Raw genomic sequence first — 27,698 nt, 5'->3', positions numbered from 1 at the left:
CCCCAGGGGCCCCTGTGACCCAGCCAAAACGTACTCACCTTCCGTCCTCAGGACTCCTCTATATCCAGGCACCTGGTACCTACCTGAGGATAGGGAACTCGCAATATACAAGCTCATATTATTAAGAACACCACTAAATCTATAGGGATACTAAGAATACTCACTGATTACTAGGGATATCCATACCCTACACCACACTTATTCACATCAGTTGGTCTCGCGGCCACCCTGACCCAGACCGTTCTACCCTAGGGCAGATCTGACACACAATCTGGTGCGTCTACACACGGGCCTGCAGAACCCAATGCTCCCTTTTCCAAACCGTTCGCGATCCTGCGAAACCTACACGACAGTGTCCCTCCTGTCGCTCTCATTTGTTTTAAGCCACAATCTGGTGGATTTACACGCTGGTCTCCCACCCAGCGCTCTCATTAACGCCGCATATCAACGACGACCACATTCCTATGAACACCTATACATATATATATATATATTGGGATATTATCTCAGCTGTCTACTCGGGATGAAACTACAATAATAACTTTGAGTGTGGGTCCAGATTATTATGTATTACCTGCTCTTGGCATCAAAGGTCCACTCACTCCCTATTTATGTGATCACCACTTACCTGATTGGGATTACTCATCCATTCACGTGCCTGGCAATTACCTAGAAGCGCCGTTTACCTTTAGTGAACAAGAATAGGGACTACACACCAGTTTGTTATAAACTGGGGGTTATTTTATTACAGTAATATAAACATTTATGCAAATCTAACAAAGACTATAGGTAGAACACACCGCTTGAAAGAGAAAAGATTACACATAACAGGAACACTCCGCTGAAAGGGAAAAGATTAAGTGTAGCTAATGTGATGAAAACAATATCACCTGATTAGTGTGAAGTCTTGTTCTAGCTGTCATCTGGGTTCCTCTCTCGTCTGTGCCTTGGCTCATCTCATGCTCTCTCTCCTCTCCTGCACTCCTGGGTACACCTCTGCGCTGATCGCTCTGTCTCTGGACTCCTCTCCCCCACACGAACTGTCTCTCCACCTTGCGTCTTCACTCTTAATAGTTCCTGCCGCTCTGATCACCGTTCATTCTGTCTCTCTTATTCGCTCTATCTCTGCGCCAATGTCCAATTCCATCTGCTCCCATAGGTTAATCCACGAGCTCTCCTCTATCTCTTCTAAAAGGCATTACTTCAGACTCCAGCTATTCACACCTCCTCCTGATAAGCAACTGCTTCTGACTGCTTCCTTCAGTTCCAGCTCACTATTCAACTCAGCTCTTCTCCAGATTGAACCCTCTCTCTCTCTCTGCCAACTCCACTCCACTGCTCTCCTCTCTGCTGGACTCTCCTCTGCTCGACTGCCCTCTGACTGACTCTCTCCTCGACTCCCCTCTGACTGACTGACTCCGCCTCTGCACTTCACAAATATAGAATGCTGCTTCCTCATGGAAAGTTCCATCCATCAGCCCACCGCTTACCAGGTCTCTGCATCACCTCGCATCAAGGACACACACCAGCCGGCCGGCCTTTTGTTGTGTCTTCTACACAGAGAATAATACAGCCTACCGATAAGGGCTGGCCCAGACCGGTTCTCTCCAAGTGGAAAACAGCCTTAACTATAAACTTCGCCTTTGCCCTGCAAAGCCTCTCTGCTTCCATCAAGATGGAGTCTCTCTAGCTTTAGGCCTGAAAGGGGTGAAATGCTCCTTAGCTCTGTCAGAATACCTACATGAACCATACCAATATGTCTAATATGTCAAAGCCAATAGGCAATAGACAGGTTAAAGTCAAGAATAAAGGCATATTAAGCAGCTATCCTCTTCTAGGTCTGGAAAAAGGGCTTAAAAGGGCCAACACAGGCTAAGAATGCCTATACTAGATGCGAGCAAGAATAATGATCTATTATCACTGCTAAATAAAGCCAAAAACCCTGCCATTACAGGGACATGGTGGGCTGGGATATCCCCCCAGCTACCGCAACTATCCCCTGGAAGCTCCCAGAGGCCAGGAGGTGCAGGCTACACAATACCTGGACATGTGTTGGGACGGCATTGGTCCGCCTTGTTGGGTGCTGCATCAGGGGGTCAAGGTCCTGTATTAGCTTGATGATCATAGCCCCATTCAGCCGGTACTTTGCGTATATTTGCTTCTGGTTTGGCCCAGCAGGGTGACCCGCTGGCGGAATATCCTTTCCTGGATTCTGCGTCTCCTCCTTGCTGCTCGCTGTAGCCTTCGCCGCCTGACCACCATGTACATTCCTGGCATTTTGTCACTCCTTCTGCTGATGCTGCTCCTCCTTAAGTGTGTTTGGTCAGGCCAGCACCAGTTGCTGATTGGCCAACGTTTTTTCAAAAATGTATTTCAATGGATTTGATGGTTACCACCTGATTTGGGTTGTCCTTAATTTGCTCCTCGCAAACAGCGATTTTGTGGTTTTTCGCTAATAGCGATTTTTCATGAATGCCAATTGCGATTGTATTGCGATATCGCTATTTTTTTTTCGCAGAATCCGTGAGTTCTCGCAATTTCCGATTCGCAAATGGTCTACTGCCGGGATTCTGCGAATCTGTTTGCGATTTCGCAATTCTGTGTTTGCGATTTCGCTATTATCGTGGTGAATACCGATTGGGGAAATTGCGCCCGCAATAGCATTTTCGCAGCTATTGCGAGCGCAATTTGGCTTCATGAATCAGGCTGATAGTCATAGCCAATTCATACAGGGCAATTTTTAATCTCCCAAAATATGTTTCTCCTGCTCAGATCCGGCTAGAATTCAGCATCCTTAAACAAACAATAGGAAGGCGGTGCACGTATGTTGCCAGCTGGCATAAGATAAGTACTGCAGAGACTGGCTCTTTAGGTTCCAACGTATGGTAAGAGGTACTTTGGCACCGCAAGTCTTCGGCAAGAGATTATCTATTTGAATCACTCCAAGTTTTAGGACTGACCGACGTCTGGGAAACTGCAATAGACCTCTTCTCCTTCAAAAAAATAGTAAAAAAATCTGCACGTATCATCTCAACAATTGCAGACAAGAAGGAATTAGCAAACAGAGCACATGGCTGGATAACGCTGGGGGATTACAGAGGAATAAAACCACAAGCATACCTCAACATTGGCATGAAAATAAAAATTAAAGAAAAATTTCTAAAATTACGCCTGGGAGCAATCCCTATACTCCCACACCTGCCGCCCTGGGAGAGAAATAACTTCTCACAGCAATGTCGCCTGTGTAAAAACGGCAAGGAGGACATCATCCATGTGATCTGCATTTGTCCTAAACTAAAGGATTTGAGGTGCAACGTACTACGACCATCCTTCAAACTACATAGCGTTCTGACTTGCAGGCAGGCTGTAAAACTGTGTTTCAACCCTAACAACACCAAATTGAACCACCAGGTTGTAAAGTTCTTTGATTTAACAGGAAAAAGACTTAAGAGCCTGTGATGACATTTTAATTTTTTAAGGATAACTAAGAATTGATCTCAACCAAATTTTATTCCTACGTACAATGAACTTTTATACGTATCCATTGATGTTTTTATCTTTTGTAAAGATTTTAATTAATCATGTACAAATAAACAATTACTTACTTACTTACATAGGTATAACATAGGATTTTGGGAACACAGTTCAAGCATGATAGGGTTTTAGGAAGATATCAATACTAGGGAAAGTTCTGGTGAACCGGCTGCTGCCTATTGTTGGAACTCTTGTGCATACAGATCAGAACAGGGATATCCCAGGCAGCAACACCTTCCTTAACATCCGTCGCCTTCTTGGACTTCTGGGGACCTCCCGGCTGGTGCTGGGGTCCCAATGGCTGTCTCGATTGATATAGAGAATGTCTTCGACACCTTGGGGCGGAGATACATATTCGCTACCTTGGAGGCAATGCAATTTGACCTGGGATACCTGAGATCGCTACGTGCCTTATATGGTCAACCGGGGGCACGGGTCAAGATGGGGCAGCTAATATTTGGTAATTTTGACATATAACGGGGCACTCAGCGGGGGTACCCAATATTGCAGATGATTTTCGCTTTACCCATGGAACTGTTAGCCTGTAAACTACGCTTGTAAGCGCGTTTGTAGGGGAGCAAGGCGCAGGGTGTTTCCCATGTGGTATCCTTCTACGCTGATGATGCCCTTGTTTACCTATGCGGCGTTGGGACCTCCCTGATGGTCCTCTAGGAGGAATTTGGGGCACTATTGGGCCTAAGAGTAAATTGGATCAAGTCTTGTGTGTTCCCCTTTTCCCAAAACCCGGAACATGAAAGGGGTAGACTGCCCCTGTCTAGACTTATATTACAGTTCACCTTATTTAAGTACTTGTTCCACTCCAAAGCAGACCTCAGTGATGGGAATCTGGGTGTAGCGATGAACTCCATTCAGGAGTCCCGGCCATTCGTGCTTAGGGTGGCGATCTCCAAGAAGCTCATTCTTGCTCGTTTCTTGTACTTTTTCATGGAACTGCCTCCCAGTTTCCCCACTTTCTTTTTGTGGATCTCAAAAAGCTCCTAGAGGAACTGATCTGGGGATCAGGCAGGCGCCAAGTAGCGCTCCCTGGGCTCCACAAGCCAATGCAGGAAGGAGAACTGAGGGCCCCTAAATATGAGCTCTATTATGTGGCGCTGCACCCTGCTAGGAGCGGGTTGTGGTGCGCAGCTTGCTGTATGGAACATCCATTTAAACCTGGCTCTCCTTGCTGGGACCTCAGATCCATCAAGTGATACATCAGATGCAGGTCGCATGGCACTGCTGGCAGCGAAAGATAAGTGGCATGGTGACCCCATCACCATATACCCCATTGATCCCTCTTTGGCAAATGACGGAGCTCCGGATGGTTCTCCACAATCATGAGATTCTGAGCTGGCAGGAGGTGGGAAATGCGGAGGACCTCTATGGGGAGAAGATATTGCTATCCTTTCAGGACCTTAGGGATGCTGTGGCATTCCAGCAGGTCATTTCCTGACAAATAATGCAACATACTTGGTGGCTGCTGCACAAGCCTCCCGCTGCAACTCTGCTACACATAACCCTTACCCAGTGGGGTGCACGCAATCTCATAACGGCAGTCTATACAGCTCTATTGACTCAATGCTGACAGCCGGACATGTGATTTTTCAAGTGCCTCTGTCAGATAATCATTGGAACCAAGCCCTGCAACAGGTTTAAAATGTATCTCGTAGCACGTGCTTCTGCTACACGTAGTTTAATTATGTGCACCATACATACGCAACATATTGCACACATGTTCCCGCTGCCTCATCAGCATGTTCACAGTGTGGACAGTTGGATGTGGTTTTAATACACATGGTGTGGGAATGTTTGGTACTAGCACAGACCTGGGCAGAGATTATGCGGATCACCTCTATAATAGTTGATGTGGTGTTTCAGGTTACACCTGAACCTTGCCTGTAGGGCATACTCCCCAGATCTAAGGGGGACAAATACAACACCAAGATTTGTAGATCTGGCGTACGTCCTATTCAAATAAGAAAAAATGTCGGGGGGGCTGAATATTTACTCAATAGTCAGAGTGGAGCTGCAGGGGCTCTTAGAAGGGGTGAAACAACAGCAAGGCCTAATTAACATGCAAATGGTCTTTAAAAGACCTGTGAAGTGCTCGGGTGCGGCTGTGTGTGTGCCCGGGATGATGTCTCATCCCGGGCTGCCACACACGACGGGGGGGTGGGAGGGGGGGGCTGAAGCCCGCTGAGTCCAATGGGCGTTGCGCGCCTGAAGCAGATGTCCTTACGGAATCTCGCAGAGAGGGTGGACACTGGACCGGTGCATTATCTGTGAAATATAAGTCAGGAATTTGAAAGCGAGGGATGATTTGAGCCTCTTCCCCCACTGACCATTCCGGCTGCTGCTGCTTCTTTTCATGTGCAGGTTGATATCTGGCAATATGAGCCTGTATTGTTTATTACTGCTGTATATGGTAGTAAAGGGTATAATGGTAAAAAACAGTACTTGTATGGCTCCACTGTGTTATATCGGGGCCCGGTCTGGGCTCCGGCCTGTATGGTGTGTTTGCAAAATGATTTAGGTTTATGTTTTCTTCATTTTCTTATAGTTATTAATAAAAGATATGCAGAAATAAATAAATAAATTACTAGGGTTTCAAAGTCCCAACACTGGAAAATATTCAGCGATATGAACATTCATTTAACCCGTTCGGCGCTTATGACGGAACCGTTCCGTCACGCGCCTCGGGTGAGCTGTGCTAGTGACCGAACGGTTCCGTCACGGCCCGCTCGCCGCGCCTGCGCGGCGCTGATTTCGCGCCTGCCCGGCGCGTTCTATTGAGCGGGCGCGTTCGTGACGGAACCGTTCCGTCACTAGCACAGCTCACCCGAGGCGCGTGACGGAGCGGTTCCGTCACAAGCACAGGTGAGCCGTGCGCCCCCCCCCGCCCCCCACCCCCTAGCACTGCGGCGGAATTGCCTCCGCAGTGAAGGGGTTAAAGTGCACAACATGTTTAGTTGCTTCTGATAATAATATGTACTTTGGGAAATACCTTGTACAGAGAAATAGCATAACTCAATCCTCTTGGATATTTTGTTAACACCAGTATCTATGGTATTACAATGCACATAGCGGTGTAAGTGCCGGTATCCCAGATTACTGCACATTATGATGGTTAACCGCTTGAGATAAGAGTCGTGCAGTTTTTCCGCCTTCTTCAGTATTTATGTTAAATATGTGCTATCTTCCACTGATTGGATGAAGAATTTAGCACATTATGGGCCGAATTCACAAAGGGAACTTAGACTTCAGGTCTAAACTTAGACTTCAGGTATACCTTCACCTTTGTGAATTGGGCCCTTAGACTTTAGGCCTAAACTTATGCTTCAGGTCTAAGTTTACCTTTGTGAATTGGCCCGGTACGTCCCCTTATGTAACTCATGATCAATCTAGTATTCTCACATTAGGCTTCACACACCAATAATTCCGATAAATATTCTAAATATTGTTAGTTTAGATAGGTGTTTCTCTTTTGTATTGAGTAAATGGCATTGTATATTTGTGAGGCTACTAGCTACAGGATTGGGATTGGACACATACAGTTGTAATGTTATTTGTGACATTTAAAATACCAAAAAAGGGTGCTGGATAGGGGATTCTTAAACCTCAAATGTGGGGTATAATCATCATAAAAAGTTAAAGTCACTGATAATCAGATATCAAAGTATTAGCGTTATAAATTTAAATTGTCAAAAAGACAATATTTTATAATGAGCTAGAACATAATAGGGACCAAAATGACACAAAAAGCCAGAAAATCCAGAAAGTGTGAGTAGTGCTAGAGGCAATCTTGTGGTCTGACACCCTGTGAAGACCTTTGACTACCATTATTTTAATTGACTTAAGTGTGTTAATGTTATGTTATGTTATGCTATGTTAAAAGGGTGCTTTTATAGCGCACGGCTACTCCGAGGAGTGTCCCGGCGCTGATGGATCCTCCCAAGACGAGGAGGGGAGCAGATGGAAAGAAAACAGACCTAATAAGTCCTGAGAAACAGAGCAGGGAAAGGAAAAGACTTATTGCTGAAACAACCAGGTTTTCAAGTCCTTCCTGAAAGTCAGGAGATTGGAACAGGACCTGAGCGCGAGAGGAAGATCGTTCCACAGTTGGGGCGCCAAATGTTTGAAGGCGCGGCCGCCGATGCGAGCTCGATGTATCCTAGGAGTGAATGCCCTAGCTTGTGACGAAGAGCGAAGGGATCTGGATGGAAGGTAAAAAGTGATCCACTTTCCAAGGTAGCGGGCACCAAGACCATGCAGGGCTTTAAAGGCGATGGTCAGGGCCTTGAAAGCGATCCGCTTCTTAATAGGCAGCCAATGGAGGGTTCTGAGGAGCTCCGACGCCCTGGCCCTTCTGTTAAGGCCGAAAATGGCTCGGGCTGCCGAGTTCTGTACTATCTGTAAACGAGATGTAAGATAGTCCGGAAGGCCAAGGTACAGAATGTTGGCGTAGTCCAGGCGAGAGCCAATCAGGGCCTGCACTGTGGTCCTTCTGTGATCGATGGATAGGAGGGGCAGGAACTTTCTCAGCATTTTTAAAATCGCGAAGCATTTGCCGGCCAGGCCCGACACTTGTCCCCTAAGAGAGAGGCAGTTGTCGACCTGGATTCCCAGATTTTTCGCCGATCCAGAGTCACTGTCAGGTGGGAACATGGCGGCCGGCCACCACTCCTTCCACCTGGGATCGGCCGGGCAGCCGCAAAAGAGGACCTCGACTTTTCGGAATTGCACTTGAGGCAGTGTCGGTTGAACCAGTCAAACACCGCCCCGAGGCAGTCCCGTATAGATGGTCCGTCAAAGTCGTGGTCCTTGTCACAGGTGAACAGGAGCTGTGTATCGTCAGCGTACGATACAATCTGGGCCCCGAAACCCTCCGCGAGTGCCGCCAAAGGGGTCATGTAAATGTTGAAGAGTGAAGGGCTCAAGATAGAGCCTTGCGGAACTCTGACCTCCAGAGGTGGCATTGCGGTGGAAAAAGGTAGGGCCCAGATAGTTTGTTGACGGTTAGAAAGAAAGGAACGGAACCAGTTGAACACCGTCCCCCTCAAACCTACCTCCCAGAGTCTTGCAAGGAGGAGGTTGTGGGGGACGGTGTCAAAGGCCGCCGAGAGATCGAGCATCACCAACATGATTTTTCCTCCCTTGTCCAAGGTGGACTTAATCACTTCGTTGACCTCGAGAAGAGCGGTTTCAGTGCTCAGGTTCGAGCGAAAGCCTGACTGGGATGTGTGAAGAATATCATTAGCCTCAAGAAAGTGGGACAGGGAGGTGTGGACATGTTTTTCAACCACTTTCGCGAGGGCGGGCAAAAGGGAGATGGGTCGATAATTAACGTGCAAGTCCGGATTCAGATTGGATTTCTTAAGTAGTGGTAAGATCAGTGCATGTTTCCAAGACGGCGGGACTTCCCCTGTGCTCAGTGAGAGGTTGAGGATCGGGTTGATGAGATGGTTAAAGGGTGGGGGCTAGTTGGGCAAGGGTTTTGGCGGGGCAAGGGTCCCAGGGAGAACCAGATTTCAGCTTACTAAGAAGGTCCAGAGAAGTCTGCAAAGACATATCCGAGAAGTTACAGAGGGAAGGTTCTGGGTTGGGAGATGACGGAACCAGAGAATCGGAAGAGGAAGTATGAATCGTATTGGTGATATCTAAAGAAAGTTGGATTTTTTAAATTTTATCAACAAAGAAGGCAGCCAGCTCGGTAATCCAGGACTCAGAGTGCATGATTTTGGGGTTCGTCCAGGAAGGGGAAATAAAGTCCTTGACAATCCTGGAAATTTCTTTGCAGGAGTTTGTGGCCTCCTCAATACGGCTGGCCAGATATAATTTTTTATTGGCAATGATGTCGCAATGGTAGTCTCTAATCATAGATCTATATGATTCCTTGCAGCTGGCGTCTTAGTGTTGGCGCCACTTCCTTTCGGCTATTTTGCACTGCCGGCGTTTGTCTGCCAGGGCCGAAGAGAACCAAGGGGCAGAAGATTTTACCGAAGATGATTTGGCGGGTATAGGAGGGGCAAGGTCTGAGAAGCGTTGGGTCAACCAGGCCTGTAGGAGGTCGAGGTCCGTATCCAGCGAGCCAGATAGCCTGCAAGGATGTGACTCGAGCTCCTTCAGTATCATTGCTGGTGAGACTCGGTGAAAGGCTCTCGAAGGCAGGACCTTGTCCCTATGTCCACAATCAGAGTTCTTTCTAGAGGAAGAGATTGTGAATTCTGCCAGGAAATGGTCAGACCAGAGGACCGGGGCAAGGGCCGTGACATCTACTGGGACAGTAGAGAACACTTGATCTAGTATATGGCCTTTGGAATGAGTGGGGGACTTGAGGTGGGGGACCAAACCTAAGGGTAAGGTGATGTCTTTAAGTTTAATACTATGAGGGTCATCTGATTTATCTAAATGAAATTTAAAATCGCCCAGGAGCAAGCAGTGGTTCGATCTCAGGCATAGAGAGGAAGTCAGAGAGTGGAGATCTTCGAAGAAGGTGCCTATGGGACCAGGAGGCCTATAGACCAGCAGTCCTATACAGGACTGCTGGGGGGATAGCGATAGGGAGAAGGCCAGTGTTTCACTGCCATGAATTTTGTCTGAGGGAAGGATAGTACAGGTGGTACGTTTATTGATAATAAGAGCTACTCCACCCCCCTTCCCACTGGCTCTGTCTGCCCTATAAATCAAGTGGCTCGGGGGGATGGCGGTGGCCATGTCTGGACCGGAACCCTCTCCCAGCCAGGTCTCAGTCAAAAACAGGCAATTGGCTTTAGAATCCGTAAGCAGATTGGAAATATCAAGCGCGTGCTTGGCTTGGGATCTAGTATTCAGCAGCAAGCAGCTAGTACTGACGGAAGGGGGGGTGAGGGAGGCAATCCGGCCTAGGTCCGGTAACCAGCCACAGCCCGGGCAGCTGATGTTGCAGCGGGGAGGTTTAGGAAAAACTTTTGTACAGGAAGTGGGTGGGGAGTTGAGGGACATAAGAACAGCTTTGGAGTAGGTTAACATCTTGCTAGCAGGACGCCCGTCCTGGCCAGCGCCCGGACGCCTCCGGGACGCTGACGGGCGCAGACGGGCTTTCCTTCGGCGCTCCTTAGGCGCCTCCGCAGCGCGCGTCCGCTGCGCGGAGGGAAGTGACCTTAGTTTTAAGGCGGAGCTTGCCGTCCGTGGCAGGACTGCGCCACTAGACTGCCGCCCGACTGTCTGCCTCCCCCAATATGGCCGCCACCAAAACGCGCGTCTGCGGGTCCCGAGGGAAACCCCTAACAACCAGCTGAGCCGTCAGGAGGCTGGGGAGACCGCAGGCGGGGCAGCGCGGCGTCACCAGAGAAAGTGGCAGAGGTAGGGTGAAAGCGGAGCAATTTTTAAAAGCAAACTCAGGTCACCCGGCTTTCCGCCTCAGGTGCCTGTCCAAGAGAAATGTGCAAAGTGCAGAGGGGAGGGTAAGAAAACACAGAGGCTATTAGTCAGCCAGAAATAATAATCAAAGATAAAAACAGTCACAACACAATTAAGGTGTTAAAAGCAATGTTTAAAAACGCTATTGTTCAGCGCAGAGTAAGAACGCTAGTGATCAGCGCAGTTCTTTCACTTGCCTGCACCCGGCTTCCGCCTCAGGTGACTAGACTCGTGAGGATCTAACCAGGAGAATGCCTTTTCCCAGTTTTAAGGCGGAGCTTGCCGTCCGTGGCAGGACTGCGCCACTAGACTGCCGCCCGACTGTCTGCCTCCCCCAATATGGCCGCCACCAAAACGCGCGTCTGCGGGTCCCGAGGGAAACCCCTAACAGCCAGCTGAGCCGTCAGGAGGCTGGGGAGACCGCAGGCGGGGCAGCGCGGCTTCACCAGAGAAAGTGGCAGAGGTAGGGTGAAAGCGGAGCAATTTTTAAAAGCAAACTCAGGTCACCCGGCTTTCCGCCTCAGGTGCCTGTCCAAGAGAAATGTGCAAAGTGCAGAGGGGAGGGTAAGAAAACACAGAGGCTATTAGTCAGCCAGAAATAATCATCAAAGATAAAAACAGTCACAACACAATTAAGGTGTTAAAAGCAACGTTTAAAAACGCTATTGTTCAGTGCAGAGTAAGAACGCTAGTGATCAGCGCAGTTCTTTCACTTGCCTGCACCCGGCTTCCGCCTCAGGTGACTAGACTCGTGAGGATCTAATTAATTTATCCTCGATTGAATGTACAAGTGCCTGCATATCTCTGTTTCTCTTATAAGTTTCTTTCTTGTAACCTTGCAGTCTTTCAGTGGGAGCTGTCATGGAGTAGGACAGCCTTGCCAAGAACAGAACGTGAGGGATGTGCATTTGAAAGCATGAGAGGAAGAGAGAGGTGTGGAATGTACTTTTTGGTCTTGAAGTGCAGTGTAGAGAGCAGTGATGCACAGATGTGCTCGGTGTACATTGAGAGATGAAGTATGTGATGCTATAGTACATTGAGAGATGAAGTATGTGAATCTATAAGCAGTTGTGCACAATTGTGCATTGTGTTTTACATTGGTAGAATTATGAAGTTCTTACTATTATGGCCTCATGTCATCTTGAATTCTGACTGGCCTTGCTTGAGCTTTATCTTCGTGCACAGCAGCACTTACAAGTTGTTTGGGTTATTTAGGTTCAAGGATTGTTTTTGTGGGGGAGTGGCCAAGCCGGTGACCAAAATGGCTGCTCGGCTCTGAAGCTCCGTCAGGCCCTCCAGCATTCTGGCGTGCTCCTGTGGCCAGCACTGGCATCGCGGCGCGAGCACGATGCGTCAGAAGCTTAAAGCGGCGCAGAATTCTCTGGTCGAAGAACAGAGCCGCTGGGTGCCCGGCTTCCGTCTCCTGTCTCGATGCCTGAGGCCTCATTTGCTTAGAGCGGCCCCGGCTGTGTGAAACCCTGGTGCTTGCCGCCGCGCCCCCACCCTCTCCCCCCCACACAGTGAAGACTGCCCACAGCCCCTTTCAGACTCCGCCGCTAGCCGGAAGATCCATCGGAACCGGAAAAGCAGTGTATTTCAGCAGTTTACACGGGGCATGCGGGGGGAGAGGCGCGCATCGAAACACCACGCCCAACACTATTTTCTGCCCGAGATGTTCTTCTGCACCGGCCTGCAGCACGGTGTGAGGCGCAGCAACCTATCTGGTGCTAAAAGAGCAAGACACCCCCTGAGACATTGTCACCTTGTCACGCGTCACCTGCAGTTGGCACTGCAGGCCGGCAGGCAGCATCTTACTCTCCATTGAAGGCCGGCCCGCATAGCAATATCGCCTCTGAGTGCCCCCCAGCGAGGGCGCCCTTATATCCTGCAGCACTGTCTGTATATTAAGGCGCCTAATTCCCTGTTACAAGTGGGTGCCTGCTTCTCATAGCGGCCACAGCAACTGAGATACAGACGGCTGGGCGGCGGTGTGCCTCTCTTTACTAAGTATACTTGCACGCAAAGTGGTGTATTTCCTCTAGTTAATTTTTTCACAGCACTCCCACGGGCCGACCAATAGCCCTCCTGATTCATCGTTGGGGGCTTGAGACTGCCGCCTGGTCCATCACACACCAAGAAAGGGGGGAGGGTGCACCCTGGAAACACCCACTGAGACCTAGCTGAACGCGGCTGTTACACTTTGCACGTCATGGTCCGCAAGGACCCTAAACAGAGAATGCTTCAGTTTGAAAAAATTGCAGACACCTCCACCACGCGAACTTCCACCATGGTGGAATCTGCGCAAGGCCCGATTCGGGGAGATGGATCCTCTGACACAGCGCACTCATTACTCCATGAGATGCGTGCAGGCTTTAAGGCACTAGACAGTCACTTTGACTCCCTCGACAACAAATTTGCCAGCCTTGGCGCCAAAGTACAAGCGCACGATAGAAGGTTGGATGTGGCAGAGGCCCGCATCTCTGATTTTGAAGATGGGACGGCACAGTCAGCCAAACGCCTAGAACGAATGGAGCGCATTTTAAAAGAAGTGGCCATTAAAAATGAGGAAATAACGTGCGCATTCCTGGCGTCCCTGAGACAACTCCCACCGGCCGCATGGAAATGTTCATTGAAACTATGCTGTTGGGTTTGTTCGGCAAAGAGGTTTTCATCCCTGGCTTTGTCATAGAGAGGGCGCATAGGTCACTGGGCCTTGACCCAAATCCGGGTCTTCCTCCCAGTCCCATCTTAGCATAAATTGATACTTGTATAGCGCACTACTCACCCGCAAGGGTCTCAAGGCGCTTGTACGAATACCGCTGTGGAACCCATCCTGGCTTTCCCTGTGAGGCGTCCACTCCTGGGCACCCCCAAGGTGGAGGCCAGGCATCCTTAGCGTTGTGGGGGCCGTTGTGGAGATTAAGCAAGCTATTGCCCAGCGTTGTAGAGTGGGACTCCATGATTGGAATAGGCACCGAGGCGAGAATTATCAGGTCCGTGGAATTTTTGAGCCCAAGACCCGCCGAGGCGGGGAATTGAACCCTGGTCCCGGGCTAGACCTCTGCATCAGGGTATGCCACTCTAACCATTGAGCCACACTTCTCCACGTGTGTCATTAACTTCCGAGACAAGGACACGATTCTCAACCTGGCGAGAGAAAAGGGAGACGTGGACTGGCAAGGCGCCAAATTATCTTTTTATCCAGACTTCACCGCCATGGTACAAGAGGCTAGGTGGAAATTCAACAGTGTCAAGGCCTCCTTGAGAAACCTGGGTCTACGCTATGGTATGCTGTATCCTGCTCGGCCAAAGCTTGATGTGGATGGCAGGGCCCGAATATTCGATAACCCGTATGGGGCGCAGGAGTTCTGCCGTATGTATAAACAGAAGAACATTCCCACGAGCAGGGTCGGGTCAAGGTCTTCCCCCCACACAGTGGCTCAGATGCAAGCGTGGAACTCTTTTCAAGTGCTGGCACGGGATGATCAAACTACTTTATATTACATGCTCTTATCTTTCACTCTGCAGGAACACGTTGCATAATTTTGTATTGCTATTACAGTTAACTGGAGACTAGCAGAGGCGTTGCAGTCCCCCATGGTGTATCCTTTGTGCATGGTTTGGTTCACTTTGGGGTACTGTTTCTTGGGAACATCATTTCTGTGTAAAGTATTTTGGTACTTCACGTTCACTTTCAATTGGGGTATGGCCCTTCTCCGGTTGGGGTCCGGCTGGGTGGTGGGTGGTGGGTGGGTAATTTCATTTACAAGTCAGTCTTTTTACATATGGTTACAGCATTCCAAATCGATCACTGCTGTTCGTAGTCAACTTTTTGCACTATAGAAAGCATTGCACCAACCAGATGCCCACGTTCGGTAATGTAGAGGGTCCATTGAGCCTCACTCTACTCTCATGGAATGTGAGGGGCTTGAATAACAGTCAGAAGCGAAGACAGGTCATACACTATTTAATGAGGCACAGGGTAGATGTTGCATTTTTACAAGAAACGCATCTCCCCAAGACTGACAAGGCACACTTTGGGTCTAGCTGGGGAGCAAATAGATGTTTTGCAAATTATAGCAACTAGGCTAGGGGGACAGCCATTTTAATACGCAGTGGGGTTCCATTTTGCTTGAGGTCCTTTTAACAGGACTGCGAGGGACGCTATTTAACAGTGTCCGGAACCCTGTCTGGTCTGAAAGTTAAATTTTTGTGCATATATGCCTACAGTGTGGACTCCCCAGAATTTTTCCATGCTCCATCCTCACCCAGACACGCTTGACCCACAGACGTTGATAGTTGGTGGGGATTTTAACTTACTGCCTGATCCTGTCGCGGACAGTACCTCTGGGGCACAAGACACTAAATCCCGAGCTCGCCGTGCACTCAAGGAGCTCTGCAACAGGTTCGGTTTATTAGATGTATGGTGGAAACGAAACCCAAATACGTCAGAATACACACACTATTCAGGACAATACAACACATGGACAAGGATATTTTTAAGGTAATCTCAGATAGAGATCTGGGCCGTTTCAGTGCCTCTACCTGGATGGAATCCAGTTTGAAAGTCAGAAAGTTTGGAATGATCTTCAATGAATTGTAACATCTGGGCGAAAGCTGCTCTTTCTATAAGTTGCCCAGGAATGACCTGTTTGCTTTTCTTGAGTCTTGAAGTTTGTCCAAGTCAAGTTAATGGCAGGTGTATTTATGACGTTTTTTAAGCCTTCTGGGAAAGTTCCTGTTGTTACGGAGTTGATGGGCGTTCTGCCTGGAATGGCGGCTGAAGTTGATAGTAGAATGTCTTTTAAGATTTGAGGTGGACAGGGTCAGACGATCAGCCGACTGGCTTGCTCTCTTTGACAAGATCCAGAAATCCAGTCAGTGATAGATAAATAGAAAATATTCATGATCCTTATCTAATAGAATGACTAAACCTAACTCTCTCTAAATCTAAAAAAAGTGAGTTATTAATAAATATATTGAATGCCCATGTCTCAAAAGGTAGTCGATTTAGTGTTCAGTGATCTATTTGGCCCACGTTGGCCACGGATATATTACTTGCAATGGGGTTGTTTTTTAATTACAGGAATTGGATGATTTGGTAATTAAAAGTCTTAAATGGTTTTCAGGAAATCTTTGTGGGTCTGCAAGTCACAAATGTTCCTTGGAAACCTTTGTGACAGGCAAATGTTTCTCTCACATGTTCTAATTTAGGTTCCATGTTGCTTCAATCCAACAAGTAGCACTTTTACTATAGTGTAGCAGTTTTCTGACTTCCTAATCTATCATATAGATGTTCAGGCAAGGTAATATTCCAGTGAATCAGAATCAATTCATAACTCCCATATATGACTGAAGTTGACCTGGGGCTGAGAGTTCAAGGTTACAGATAGGAATTCCCTTACCAGTTGTTCAGATCACAATTATCAAGGGCAACTGAAAATATGCGTCAATGGAGGACCGATTTATCTGGCACGGTTGACACCATTTTACGGCAAGAAAAGGCAAATAATGTGGCATATTATGCCCTAAGCTGTGACAGTATTATTTTGTCATTTCAACACCTACTAATACCGTGAGGGCAAAGTTGTGCCTCAGTTGTACCAGTTTAACACCTGAATAAAGCAATCTGCAGCTGAAAGGTCATCAATGATCCTTTGCATTGGGACTGCATTGCTCTGAAACACGTTTGGGCAGTATTTTGAGTAACGGTCGAACCGTCTGAGCTGGAATTTTTTTTTGTTTTGGTGAAATTTGCTAATTATGCAGAAAATGGTGGACTTGGGGGTAAATGCAGCAAATCCATTAAATACTGCAGCCACAGATTCACATAGTTCCAGCAGACCCTGCAATTTACAAAGTTTATACATAAGCAGAATATCCAGACTCTGTGTTAAGGGTTTGGAAGAGGTGAATCATGTTGTCTTCTTGTCGGTATTATAAACGTTTGAGCAAAAAGTGTAATTTTATCTCTGTGATAACATACACAAATCAAGGCATGGAAGAGGTTTTGATTCCACTGAAAGTATGTGCCATCAACGCAATATATTAACATTAATAAAAAATGCTATTTACACAATGCTGTTGAACTTGATATAAGAATTATTTATAACACAAATTCTCAAGATATAGGAGCACACAAAATGCGTTTCGTCTTAACTTAATATATGATAAAATTAATTGAATTACAAAAAGCCACAGTTCTTGTTGAGATACATAAGAATCACGAAAGACTCGATCAGTGAAATGTATGGGACAACATGAACAATATCCAATGAACGAAGAAGAGTTTTTCGTAAGTTCTTTTTCTTTCCTTTTATTCATACAAGTGTGTAAACAAAAGCGTCTTGACAAAAAATCACATACAGCCTACGCGTTTCATCCCTATTTCACAGGACTTCTTTAGGGCAAAATATACTGATGAATTTTTTCAACCTGTGGATATTCATGCAATGAGGTGTTTCCTTCAGATGGATTACTCTATTTTATTCTTTAACTGTATCGTCTTTTGTGATGCAATTTCAGAATCAGCCCTCAAAAAAATCTCAAAAATTAATGCTCTCCAGCGTGATCGATTTCTCTTTTCTTATCGTCATTCCTTTGAGACCTTCCTATGTGCTCCACACTTCAAATCCATAAAGCCTTCAGGCACGGGCCACATGATAATACCGATCTTTAATTTTACTACGCCCAATCTGCGTTTGATGTTTCCCTGTACGTGTATGTGATGGAACATCCACTGTCAAGGTAGTAAAATTAAAGATCGGTATTATCATGTTGCCCGAAGGCTTTATATTTTTACACTTATTTGAACTGTAATTTAAAATCCTCTTAAACGGGAAATGTGGATTTTAAAATACTTTACTCAGATTACCACCTTTAGAAATTTGAAATTTTTCTGCCTAAACCAAATGTCCTTTCTGTCAATGCCCAGGGCTTCATGACTGTTAATGGCTCTCACGTGGTATGATGTGTATTCCTTCCAGACAAGGCACAAAAGGGCCTTTGTATGGGAAAAGGTGTTCTTCTCCTGAGCAGGATGGCCTGGAGAGTGTATTTAACCCTTCCTGAACTTCACAGCGTAGCCTGAGGGCTGCACCTAGCTCCTTCCTGTCTTCAGGAGACAACTGCCCAAACGCTGGCAAATGTAGCCCATATCCGGGCTTGCTTGCCCTTTGTTTCCCTAGACAGATTGGAGCCAAACACATGGAAAATGAAAGAACTGACAAGAACCAATTTAGGGTTAGACAAATGGGGTGGCAATGGGTGTAAAAGTGCCACCCTCAGAATCTCTCACACAACACTCCTGGACCTGTGGTTACTCAGAAAAAGGACTGCCCTGCTGTCTGAAGCCTGAAGGAATACTGGATCTGCTTGCCTTGAACCCCATGCCCCAAAAGTGATTCTAAGGGTCAGCTGAAGGACATGCTGTTTGAGTTAAAGGGACACAACAAGCTTCCAGATGCCCTTCCCTGCAACGGCCCGCCTGACCAGTACCATCTGGACCTGCTTGCACCCTTCTGCTGGCTCTGCTGGAGTGAGCCATAAATCACAAGAGGTGCCCACCAGGTACTGTGCTAAGAGTGTACTCCTCCAACCCTAAGCTGCAAGAACTGGACTCCAGGTGAAAAACCAGAGGTTCTGAGGTCTTTGTGTTGAAAAGAAATCATCCTCAGTCTCCTTGTGAATGTGAGCAGACCACCGAAACCAGCGCAGGACCTCCATGCAACTGCTGACGCAACCTTTCTAGATACAGACCCTGGATTTCACCACCTGAAGTTCTTCAAGTCAACAACAACCACTCCGCGTTTCCCACCAACTCGATGTTATGATTATTGACTAGCTCTTTGTGCCGATGACGACTACACCACCAATGCAACGTTTTGACCAATGCCAGGAACTTCAGCAAATCACCTTCTACATTCCCTTTCTAATCCAGCCTCAGCCCACTTGCCAATGACCTTGTCGACGAGTGCTTTTCACATTAAACTGGACTAAGTTAGATAGTAAAATATCCACCAGAATAAACCTGGAACCGGCACCCGACCCGCGATCCATCGTGGTCGACCTTACCTTTTGACTTTGACCTGGTATAGTGCGACCAGATAACTGATATGGGCACTCAGGGCCGGGCAGGCCATAGCGGGCACCGGGCAATCCCCCCGTACGCCGCAGGGTTGGCGGCCGGTTTTGGGCCCCTGGGGCTGTTTTTGTTACAGGGCCGTCGGCCGAAAACCGGCCCCGGCAAAGAGCTGAGCACTTTGCCAGGGCCGGTTGTGGTTCCCAGTCCAGCCCTGTGGGCACTTTGTGGTTTTAGGCACAATTTCTACTGAAAAATTTAAAAATTCATATTTTTGATTCTTTTTCTCGAATTATAGTGGCATTTGTGTCATTTTATTTATTGAAAATTACTTTAATTTTTAATTAATTGGTTTGAGATTATGCTTGTGTTTGCTCCACATTATTAGTGTTTGAGTGCTACATAAATACTTTACACATTGCCTCTAATTTGAGCCTGACTACCTTTGTGCCAAACTACCAGCATAATGAGGCATTTTTGGTGGAAGTATTATTTCACTATATTGTCATATTCATACATCTTAATACTGTCCAGGGAAAGAGTTCACATCATTAGTATCTGTTTAACTGAATACAGCACTGTTCATGGCATCACATGTGGTCCCTTTTTTTAATTAGAATTTGACCAAGTTAATCTAGAAACATCATTTTTTATTGATTCTGCCCAACATACAACATGTGGTGGATTATACAGAAAGTTGGGCACATAGTTATTTATGAAGGAAAGGCAGAGCCTGCAGAATCACATAATTCCAATGTCCGCGAGTAAACATTTCAGTGTTCTGCAGATTTCACTAAAACTTTAAATGGCACCTATTCATTCAACTTTTGTGTTTTTCCTGTGGATCTCAGGCCACGTATGTGATGTAAACTGATCGACAGCTCTGTAGTTCAACTACTGATACAGTTATATCTCTTTGTGAGGAGATGAGGAGAATGAAGGAGAGCATAGGAGAGAAAAGGAGAGGAGTAAGGGAAGGGGAACGCCAGGGCGTGGAGGAGAGAGACTTGAAAGGGTGGATAGGGAAAGGGGGGGCATTGGAAAGAATATTAAAATGATAATTGGCAGGTATAACAAAGGTGCAAATGAGCATACACAGCAAGCAGTACTCCATTCCATACTCTGTAGGCATTACCTCTGGTGTTATTTCTCCTGCCCTCCCTTTGGGCCTGCTTGCACTGGTGGATGCGCATGAGATGGATATTTTGGCTCATCTCTTTGCTGATCCCACGAGACTGCAACAGTCGGGAGTTGTTGGGGGCTAAAAGGTTGTGTGAACGGTTGCAGTTTGCATAACTACACAGGCCCCGGGCGAAGAATCCACAGATGTGCAGCTTGTTACACTGCGCCCCGCTGGTGCAGGATCCCACCTTTTGCTCGCCCTTGTACTCCATACAAATCTGTCGGAAGAGACCCCAACAAATATACATATTTTTAAAACATATTATGAGGACGCACACAGGTATGCACATTATCCGCCTTCGGTGTGTATGTGGAAGGGTGTAGAAAGGAAGCCCAGGAGGTGGGAGCCATTCCAGAATTTAAGAATATCAAAATCAGATACATTTACATACATTGAATGTAAATGGAAGTCATTTACATACTCAGCAGGGCATTCGTTCTCCTGGAGTGCCATAGAACACCAGTGATATATAGCTATATACAGTAAATACAGCCAAGCCCTGTGGCCCTCCCTGGTTCTCCTCCTTGAGGATCTTAACACCATAACAAGAATACAACTGATGCAATGACAATGGCTTGTACTGAAAGTGAGAGCAAGTGGTTGTGTGATTACAATTTGCACATGAACATGTCATATCGTGTTGAGTTGAGTCCCTGCCTCCAGGAGCACCTTATCTGTTCGCTCACAGAGCTTCAATGTATCATCTGAGACCGAAAGCAGTCCATTAACAGTATGTAATTTGACAAAACCTAATTGCATTTAATTGGCCAGCTACTAGCCTTACTAATGGGACACTCATCTGAGGCAGAGTAGCAAGCCAGATAAGGGCCCCCATGTTTGTGCAGGAAAGACACAAAGATTTCCATTGCTCCGGGTAAAATATAATTTGCCCCGTCCATTGAAAAAAAAGTATTTTGGCACCACCATTAGTTGTTATGCTTGTGAGCAGGTTTCAGGCATGCAGAAGTTTCAAGGTGATGAATTCTTCGCAGACACACAATGCACACAAGTTATGGAAACTGGAAGACTCAATGGGCCAGGTGATATTTTTGTGATCTCACTTTGACGAATGTCATCTGGATCCAAAATCTACTATACACACATATGGACACCAGTTACACAACCACGACAGTACTGGATCTAAAGATAGCAGCTGCTGCAAGCGAAAGGTATTGTGGTTCAACCTAATAGGATTGATTACCAGTAGAATCCATCATCAAAGTCCAAGAATGAAATGCTTATTGACTTAGAACTGGGGGACCTCGATCTCGGAAAGGTATCAGGGTTACAAGTTGAACTCAGGGAAAACCCAGATTGTCATCAATGATAAACTCAGGATGAGGGATAGCAGGGTAACAGATCATGCAGTATACCTTGGAGTCAATAAGTGCAAAGGTAGACAGTATTGTGAATATAAACCTTGATCCTCTGATCACCCGCACCAGAAAAGAACTAACCCGACTGGATAATCTGCATCTCACAATCGGCGGAAGTTGCAATGTCATTAAAATGATTTTTTTGCCCAGATTTCTGTACAATATGCCTGGAGTTCACTCCTCAGCAGTTTAAAATTATTGAGAATATGTTTTCGAGGTTTATTTGGGGCTTTAAGAGACCTCGCCGTGCACTTAAATGGATTATGTTGCCTAAGGAAAGAGGAGGACTAGTTATGCCTAATTTCAAATTATACTATTGGGCAACGGTAATTATATACTGCACGCTGCTTATATCTAAAGAACATAGTAACCACCCCATTCCAACACCGCAAGAAATGATCCTGGGGGCGGGATGCGAGGGGTGTTTATGGCGACACGTTAATGATAACTATTTTAAGAAGGTGAAACTTAAGAGCATCTCTGGCATTTATAAAGCCTGGAGTAATATACGAAAATTGATAGGGCTGGGCCGTTATTTATGCTACACACCAGTTAACCACAATAATGACCTACCAGCGATCTTTCAGGATAGTTGTATGACTAGATGGATAGAGGCAGGTATCAACCAGCTAGGCTGTTTTTATACACCAAATGGTGTAAATAGCTTCTCAGAGATGCACTCGGAATATGACATCAGCCATAGGGATTTTTATAAATATTTGCAGATTGGGGATTTTTTGTTAAAGAAAGTCGGGGGACGGGAACATTTCCAAAATAGTACCACAATAGAAAGCATATGCAGGCAAAACACCCCTAAAATCGGGGAAATTTATGAAATACTAAGTAAAACCTTCCCAGATGACATGGGCAAACAGCTAGCTGAGTGGCAGACCAAACTAGCAGTTCAACCATCAACCCCCGAGCGTGCGTATGAATTATTACAAACATGTCTAATGTCCATTAAATTGCAAGCACAATTCTATAAAACTTTTTTTTCCCTTTACTATACACCTCATAAGATTGCAAAATGGGCATCAGGAAAGGGCTAGTTTGACGATGAAATGAAGTAGACTTTAATAAAGACTAGTTGATTAACTTGTTTTGGGCATTCTAGAAGAGAGTCGAAGAGTGCAACCACTCATCTTTGCATGACAACTTCATCAGATGACTGTGCTGCCTGCGGAATCTTTGGTTGGACACTGTGGGGCCGATTCACAGAACTAACTTAAGACCAAATCCTAACTTACTACTTTTGGTATTCACAGACAAACTTAAGAAAAAATCTTTACTTAAGTCTGTCTTAAGTCTGTCTTAAGACAAACTGGAGACAAAATCCTAACTTCTGTGAATACCAAAAGTAGTTAAGTTTAGGATTTTGTCTTAAGTTCGTTCTGTGAATCGGGCCCAGTTGGTCAGGCAGCTACCTTTGCTTTTCAACCGAAGGGTGGTAGTCTTCGTTTAACATATTGAGCATGGAAGTCTCCATACCTCCATCATATCTAACGTCTGATTTGCATGTTTATTTCTTTGTGATTCCAGTGGGATTTTCCAGAGTGATCAATGATAAATTTGAGAAGGGCAGAGGTTTTCCAGTACAGCCGAAACATTTTTTTGTGCCCTATTGCATTGTTTGCTAAAATTGTCATTTATTTTACAATTTTCAACTCAAAGTGCATTGGATATGTAACCTCTGAGTACTAAACTCTTAAAAAACGACATTTATCTAGTGGCACAGTTTCACTATCTACAATATGTAAAAAGTATACCTTTAAATAAGATAGGATTAATTAAGGAGTTTAATTGCAATATATGCATATTGGTAAATAGTAACTCTTCGAATCTTTGAATATTTCATTGCATAATAAATAAAAATTATCTCAATACAAATTTATATACACAGCTTTTCGAGTATTATCATTAAGCTTGATAGAAAGATTAAAACAATTGCATGTATCATCCAAATTTCATCAGAATGCACGGTGCAATAAACACTAGTTATTCACAGCACCGTAATGCGGGCTTCGCTTACTACACATCACTCGCAGAGCAGTTGTCCAATTGAAAAATGTACCTATCGTGGCCTGAGGTAACCCTTTTTACTAGGCAGTGTACTCAAATAAATTGTGGTAAAGTTCGATTTAAAAAAATCTGATATTACATATTGGTGAGTGAGGGCACTCGTGAGAAATATTGTGCTGAATCAGATTTCCTTGACAATGAGACTAACTGCCTCCTCAACACTTTATTGAAGGGAAAACGGACAGATTTTCAGTTCAGGACTCTAAAATAATTTTTTACAAAATAATTTGCTATAGCTGGTCACGCCATATTGAGCTGATAAAGATGGAAATATTGTGCAATTCCTTCAAAAGTAGCCCTTGTTCAGCATTTTTAATGAAGTTCCAGTTACGAAGATCATTAGCATTTAATGACAATGAATGTTTGAAAAACTGATTTGATCATGTGGGATAGATAGCTGAAAACCGAAAGAGAATAATGGCTGCCAGTGATTTGTGTGTGACACGTACCTTGCTCGACGGGTAGTTTTCTTTCACTTCAGGAGAAAAAGCACTTCAAGATGTTTGCCGGGTCCTCCCGACACATTTTGCATGAAAGGTCAGTCATGGGGGGTTTGGGGGGGGGGGCTGCCGAACGCAGGGAGCTTCCCATCCCCCCCCCCCCCCCCCCTCCCCGGGCGATTTGGGAGGGCTGCGGGGTGGGGGGGGGGCGATGGGGAAGGAGGGTTTCCCTCTCAGAACATTCTGGAAAGGTCATGGTTGGGCTGCAGCCTAGTAGGTTTTTGCAGCCCAACGTATAAGGCACCTTTCCCTGCCTCCCAGCCACCATTTTAGGTTTGGTAACCTGGTGGTTGGGAGGTTAGCTAGGATTTTTGTGTAGAGGCTTAATTGATACTTTTAGCGCTATTTTTATTAGTGTTAGGGTGTTTATTTAAATCGATACTCTCTGTTGCCATGGAGGACCATTGGGTGCTGGAGGCTCTGCGTCTTTTGTCGGAGGCGGGCAGGATGGACCTGGTGATCGGAGGGGGGCCTTCGGGTCCTTCGCGTCAGGCCTCTGCTGGTGTGGCTGCGGCTGTTGCAGCCTGTTCTTCGCCTAAAAAGCGTCGTGCACAAGGGGTAAGTGAGCGCGCCGCTCCCGTACTCGGAAGTCGGCGTGTGGGGAGGGGGGACGCTTCTGGGGCTATGCGCGACCCTCCGTGTTCAAGGGCGGAGGTCGCGGCAGTGTCCCCGTTGGCTGGGAGCTCGTCTGAAGGCGCCCGTGTCATTGTGCATACAGGAGATTTTGAAGTTTCCCCCACGGCTGTGGGGGGTCGCGGAGGTCGTAGGAAGAGCAGGAAGCGCTTTGTTTCTATGTCGGTGCTCGAGCATCGGGAGGGGTTAGGAGCGAGTGCTTCACAGCGTGGTTCCCGCAGAGGCTCAATTGCTTTGGGGGAGAGGAGGGGTGGCTGGGAAGAGGGCGGGGAGGTGCATTCCTTTCCAGCGGAGGCTCACAGTCAGGTGCATTCTGTGCAGCAGGTTGGGGGGGGGGGTGATGTCTGGAAATATTTTAAACGTTGGAGTTTTTGATGAGGCAGTGCATTTGGTTGGTCAAGCTGCATATGGGGATACGGAGGTGGCAGCAGGGGAGGGTACATATGGAGGGGAAGATTTTGTGCACAGTCCATTATTGTTCTCTGGGACACTGTCGGAGCATGAGGAAGTTCTGTCAGTGGTTGGAAGTTCGAGGGGGGAGGGGGAATGGGCTCAGGTGGGGGAGTGGGGTGACAGCAAAGGGTGTTTTTCTGAGGAGGGTGAGACTGGGGCTGGAGGTCGGTTGTTGGTATGTCATCTGAGGCTTGGTCGAAGGTACCTGTTGGGGGTGTTGGGCATTTTGTTCCTTGTGCATTTCCTCAGTTTGGTACGGATTTGGAGCAGGTAGGGGGTGTAACAGTCCTTATCGGTCAGAGGGTATGATTGTTAATGCTTTGGGTGTTAGGTCTTCTGGTTGGTGGCGTTTTGGCAGCTTGTGTATGGAGAGGGGTGGTGGTCAGGGGAGGGGTGAGGAGATGGTCTTGGCGGACACAGTTTTAGGCAGACACTCGTCGGTGGTGGCTTCAGCAGGTTGGAATTTGAGTGATGAAGAAGAAGTGGTGGGTGATTCACCTGTGAGGGGTGCACCTGTGAGGAATACAAGCAGGGTGTTGTCTTTGGATAGGTTACAAGGAAGGTCGTTGGTGCAGTAGTTTCTCAACGGCCAGGTACTAGGGCGGATGCTTTTATTAGGGATCCCAGCACACCAGTCTAAACTTTTTCTTTTCAGGATGCGGTTCGGCGCAGCGGTCCGGACTCGGTAGGGCATGGTTCAGCCCAGTTTCATCGAGGTGAAGTGAGGAGAGAGCCTAGCGCGGCACTTTCCGTACCACCGAGGGAGCCCATCGCGGTCAGCGCACGCAAGTCTAGCACGACCTCGCTGGCCCCAACGAATAGCAGGTCTAGGTGGTCTACCTTACCGTCGGCTATGGAGCTACAGAGTCAGCGCATGGGGAGGTACAGGCGGGTACAGTCTGCTCCCCCTCAAGGAGGACATTTTAATCAGTTTAAGTGTAATGTGGCTGATGACGGGTTGGGTAAGACCCGAGGTGTTGCTTTTCAGACTGTGGGGCTCACAGAGATGGAGCTGGTGTTGCTGGATTATGACGAGGAGAGTCCTGAGGAGGGTGAATTGCGAGATGGTGAGCCCTCTCATTTGTCACATAGTGTTTTTCAGGTTCCACCATTGTCACGGCCATCAGGGGAGAGACGAGAGCGCGGCCCATCAGTCAGGGCTCCTCGAGGAAGGAATGTCTTGGATTTTTCAGCGCCACGGGTGGAGTCTGCGAGGGCAGCGTCTTTGGAGCCAGGTGAGAAGGCAGTTACACAGGCCAAGTTTAATATGGTGTCTGTGGGGACGGCAGTGGAGTTTGGGGGTTGTTGAAGGGAGATTGCTGAAAGGAAAGTACGTTAAACACAGGCGTGGGCACGGATGACATTCTTGGGTCGGCAGGAAGTAAGGTGGAAAGCAGTACAAACACTGAGGCTGCGGGGGGAGTTAAAGAGCCACTTGACAGTAAAGAGTTGAAAATTAAAAAACTTCCCTACATGGGAGTCACTAAACCTTTGGGAGCTCATTTAATGTTGGCAAAATGGAGCTTATTTGGAAGGGTGAGTATGTGGAGATATTGAAGCTTCTCCACCGTGAGGTCAGATCTAAAGAAGGTTCTAAGGAGGAGGAGTATGAATTAGCGAAACGCCCTAAAGTTCCATTGACGATAGAGAATTGGACGGCGACTGCGAGAAATTTCCAGAGAGCAGCGTTTCGATATTCAAATATATGGATGTTATTAGAAAGGCGCAGCTTATGGGAGGTGGGTATGCATGGGCCCAATATGATGAGGAATTTGGGGCCAGGATTGCATCGGATCCAGAAGCTAAGTGGGGGGAGTTAGATACGGATTTGTGGCAGCATACGTTGGGGGCAGCTGCAGGGGGTAAAACCATATTTACAGCTAGTGGTTTACCTTTAATTTATCGGCCCTTTCAGGTTAAGCCCACCCGGGGTGGGGTGGGGAGAAGTTCAGCTACACAATCAGGAAATGGTACTTGCTGGGACTTCAATAAGGGTTTGTGCACTAGGGAATACTGCAAATTTAGACATGAATTCTCTGGCTGCGGTAGGCGACACCCTGTTGTCAAATGTTGGGGGCCTAAACCTCCAGGTAATCAACAGGGTAACCAGGCAGGTGCAGGGGCTTCAGGACATTCACAGCAGTTGCAAGGGAGTCGGGGAGGTAGAGGTGCGCAGGGTTCTGGGCCAAATGGCTCATACACCAGTTAAGCTGCAGCAATTACAATGGGCTTTGCAGGACTATGAGGATGCTGGAGTTAAGCGGAAGCTATTGGAAGGTTTTCAGTTTGGTTTTCATCTAGGTTATTTGGGGCCAAGGCAGAGGCGTTGAGCGGACAATTTGAAATCAGCCTATGAGCATAGTGCAGTAGTGCGGGAAAAGCTGAGCAAAGAAGTGCGTGAAGGTCGGATGGCAGGCCCTTTTGATGACTGGCCGATCCACAATTTGATCATTTCGCCTATT

The 27,698-nt window shown here is 46.9% G+C and overlaps 1 protein-coding gene across 1 annotated transcript in view; it reads right to left on the bottom strand.

Annotated features, from left to right (window-relative positions):
- Positions 1-27,698, bottom strand: part of LOC147668128 (zinc finger CCCH-type antiviral protein 1-like) — a gene marked incomplete at its 3' end in the record, with an annotated part of 295,880 nt that overhangs the window by 158,112 nt on the left and 110,070 nt on the right. The window contains exon 3 of the mRNA XM_086948763.1: positions 20,148-20,412. Coding sequence (XP_086804889.1) covers positions 20,148-20,412 — 265 coding nt within the window. The remainder of the gene's footprint in view (positions 1-20,147; positions 20,413-27,698) is intronic.

Source organism: Lissotriton vulgaris, unplaced genomic scaffold (assembly GCF_964263255.1).
Source record: "Lissotriton vulgaris unplaced genomic scaffold, aLisVul1.2 SCAFFOLD_2847, whole genome shotgun sequence".
NCBI classification, from domain to species: Eukaryota; Metazoa; Chordata; class Amphibia; order Caudata; family Salamandridae; genus Lissotriton; species Lissotriton vulgaris.
The sequence above is the reverse complement of the archived record's forward strand: the minus strand, read 5'-3'. Positions and strand labels throughout refer to the sequence as shown.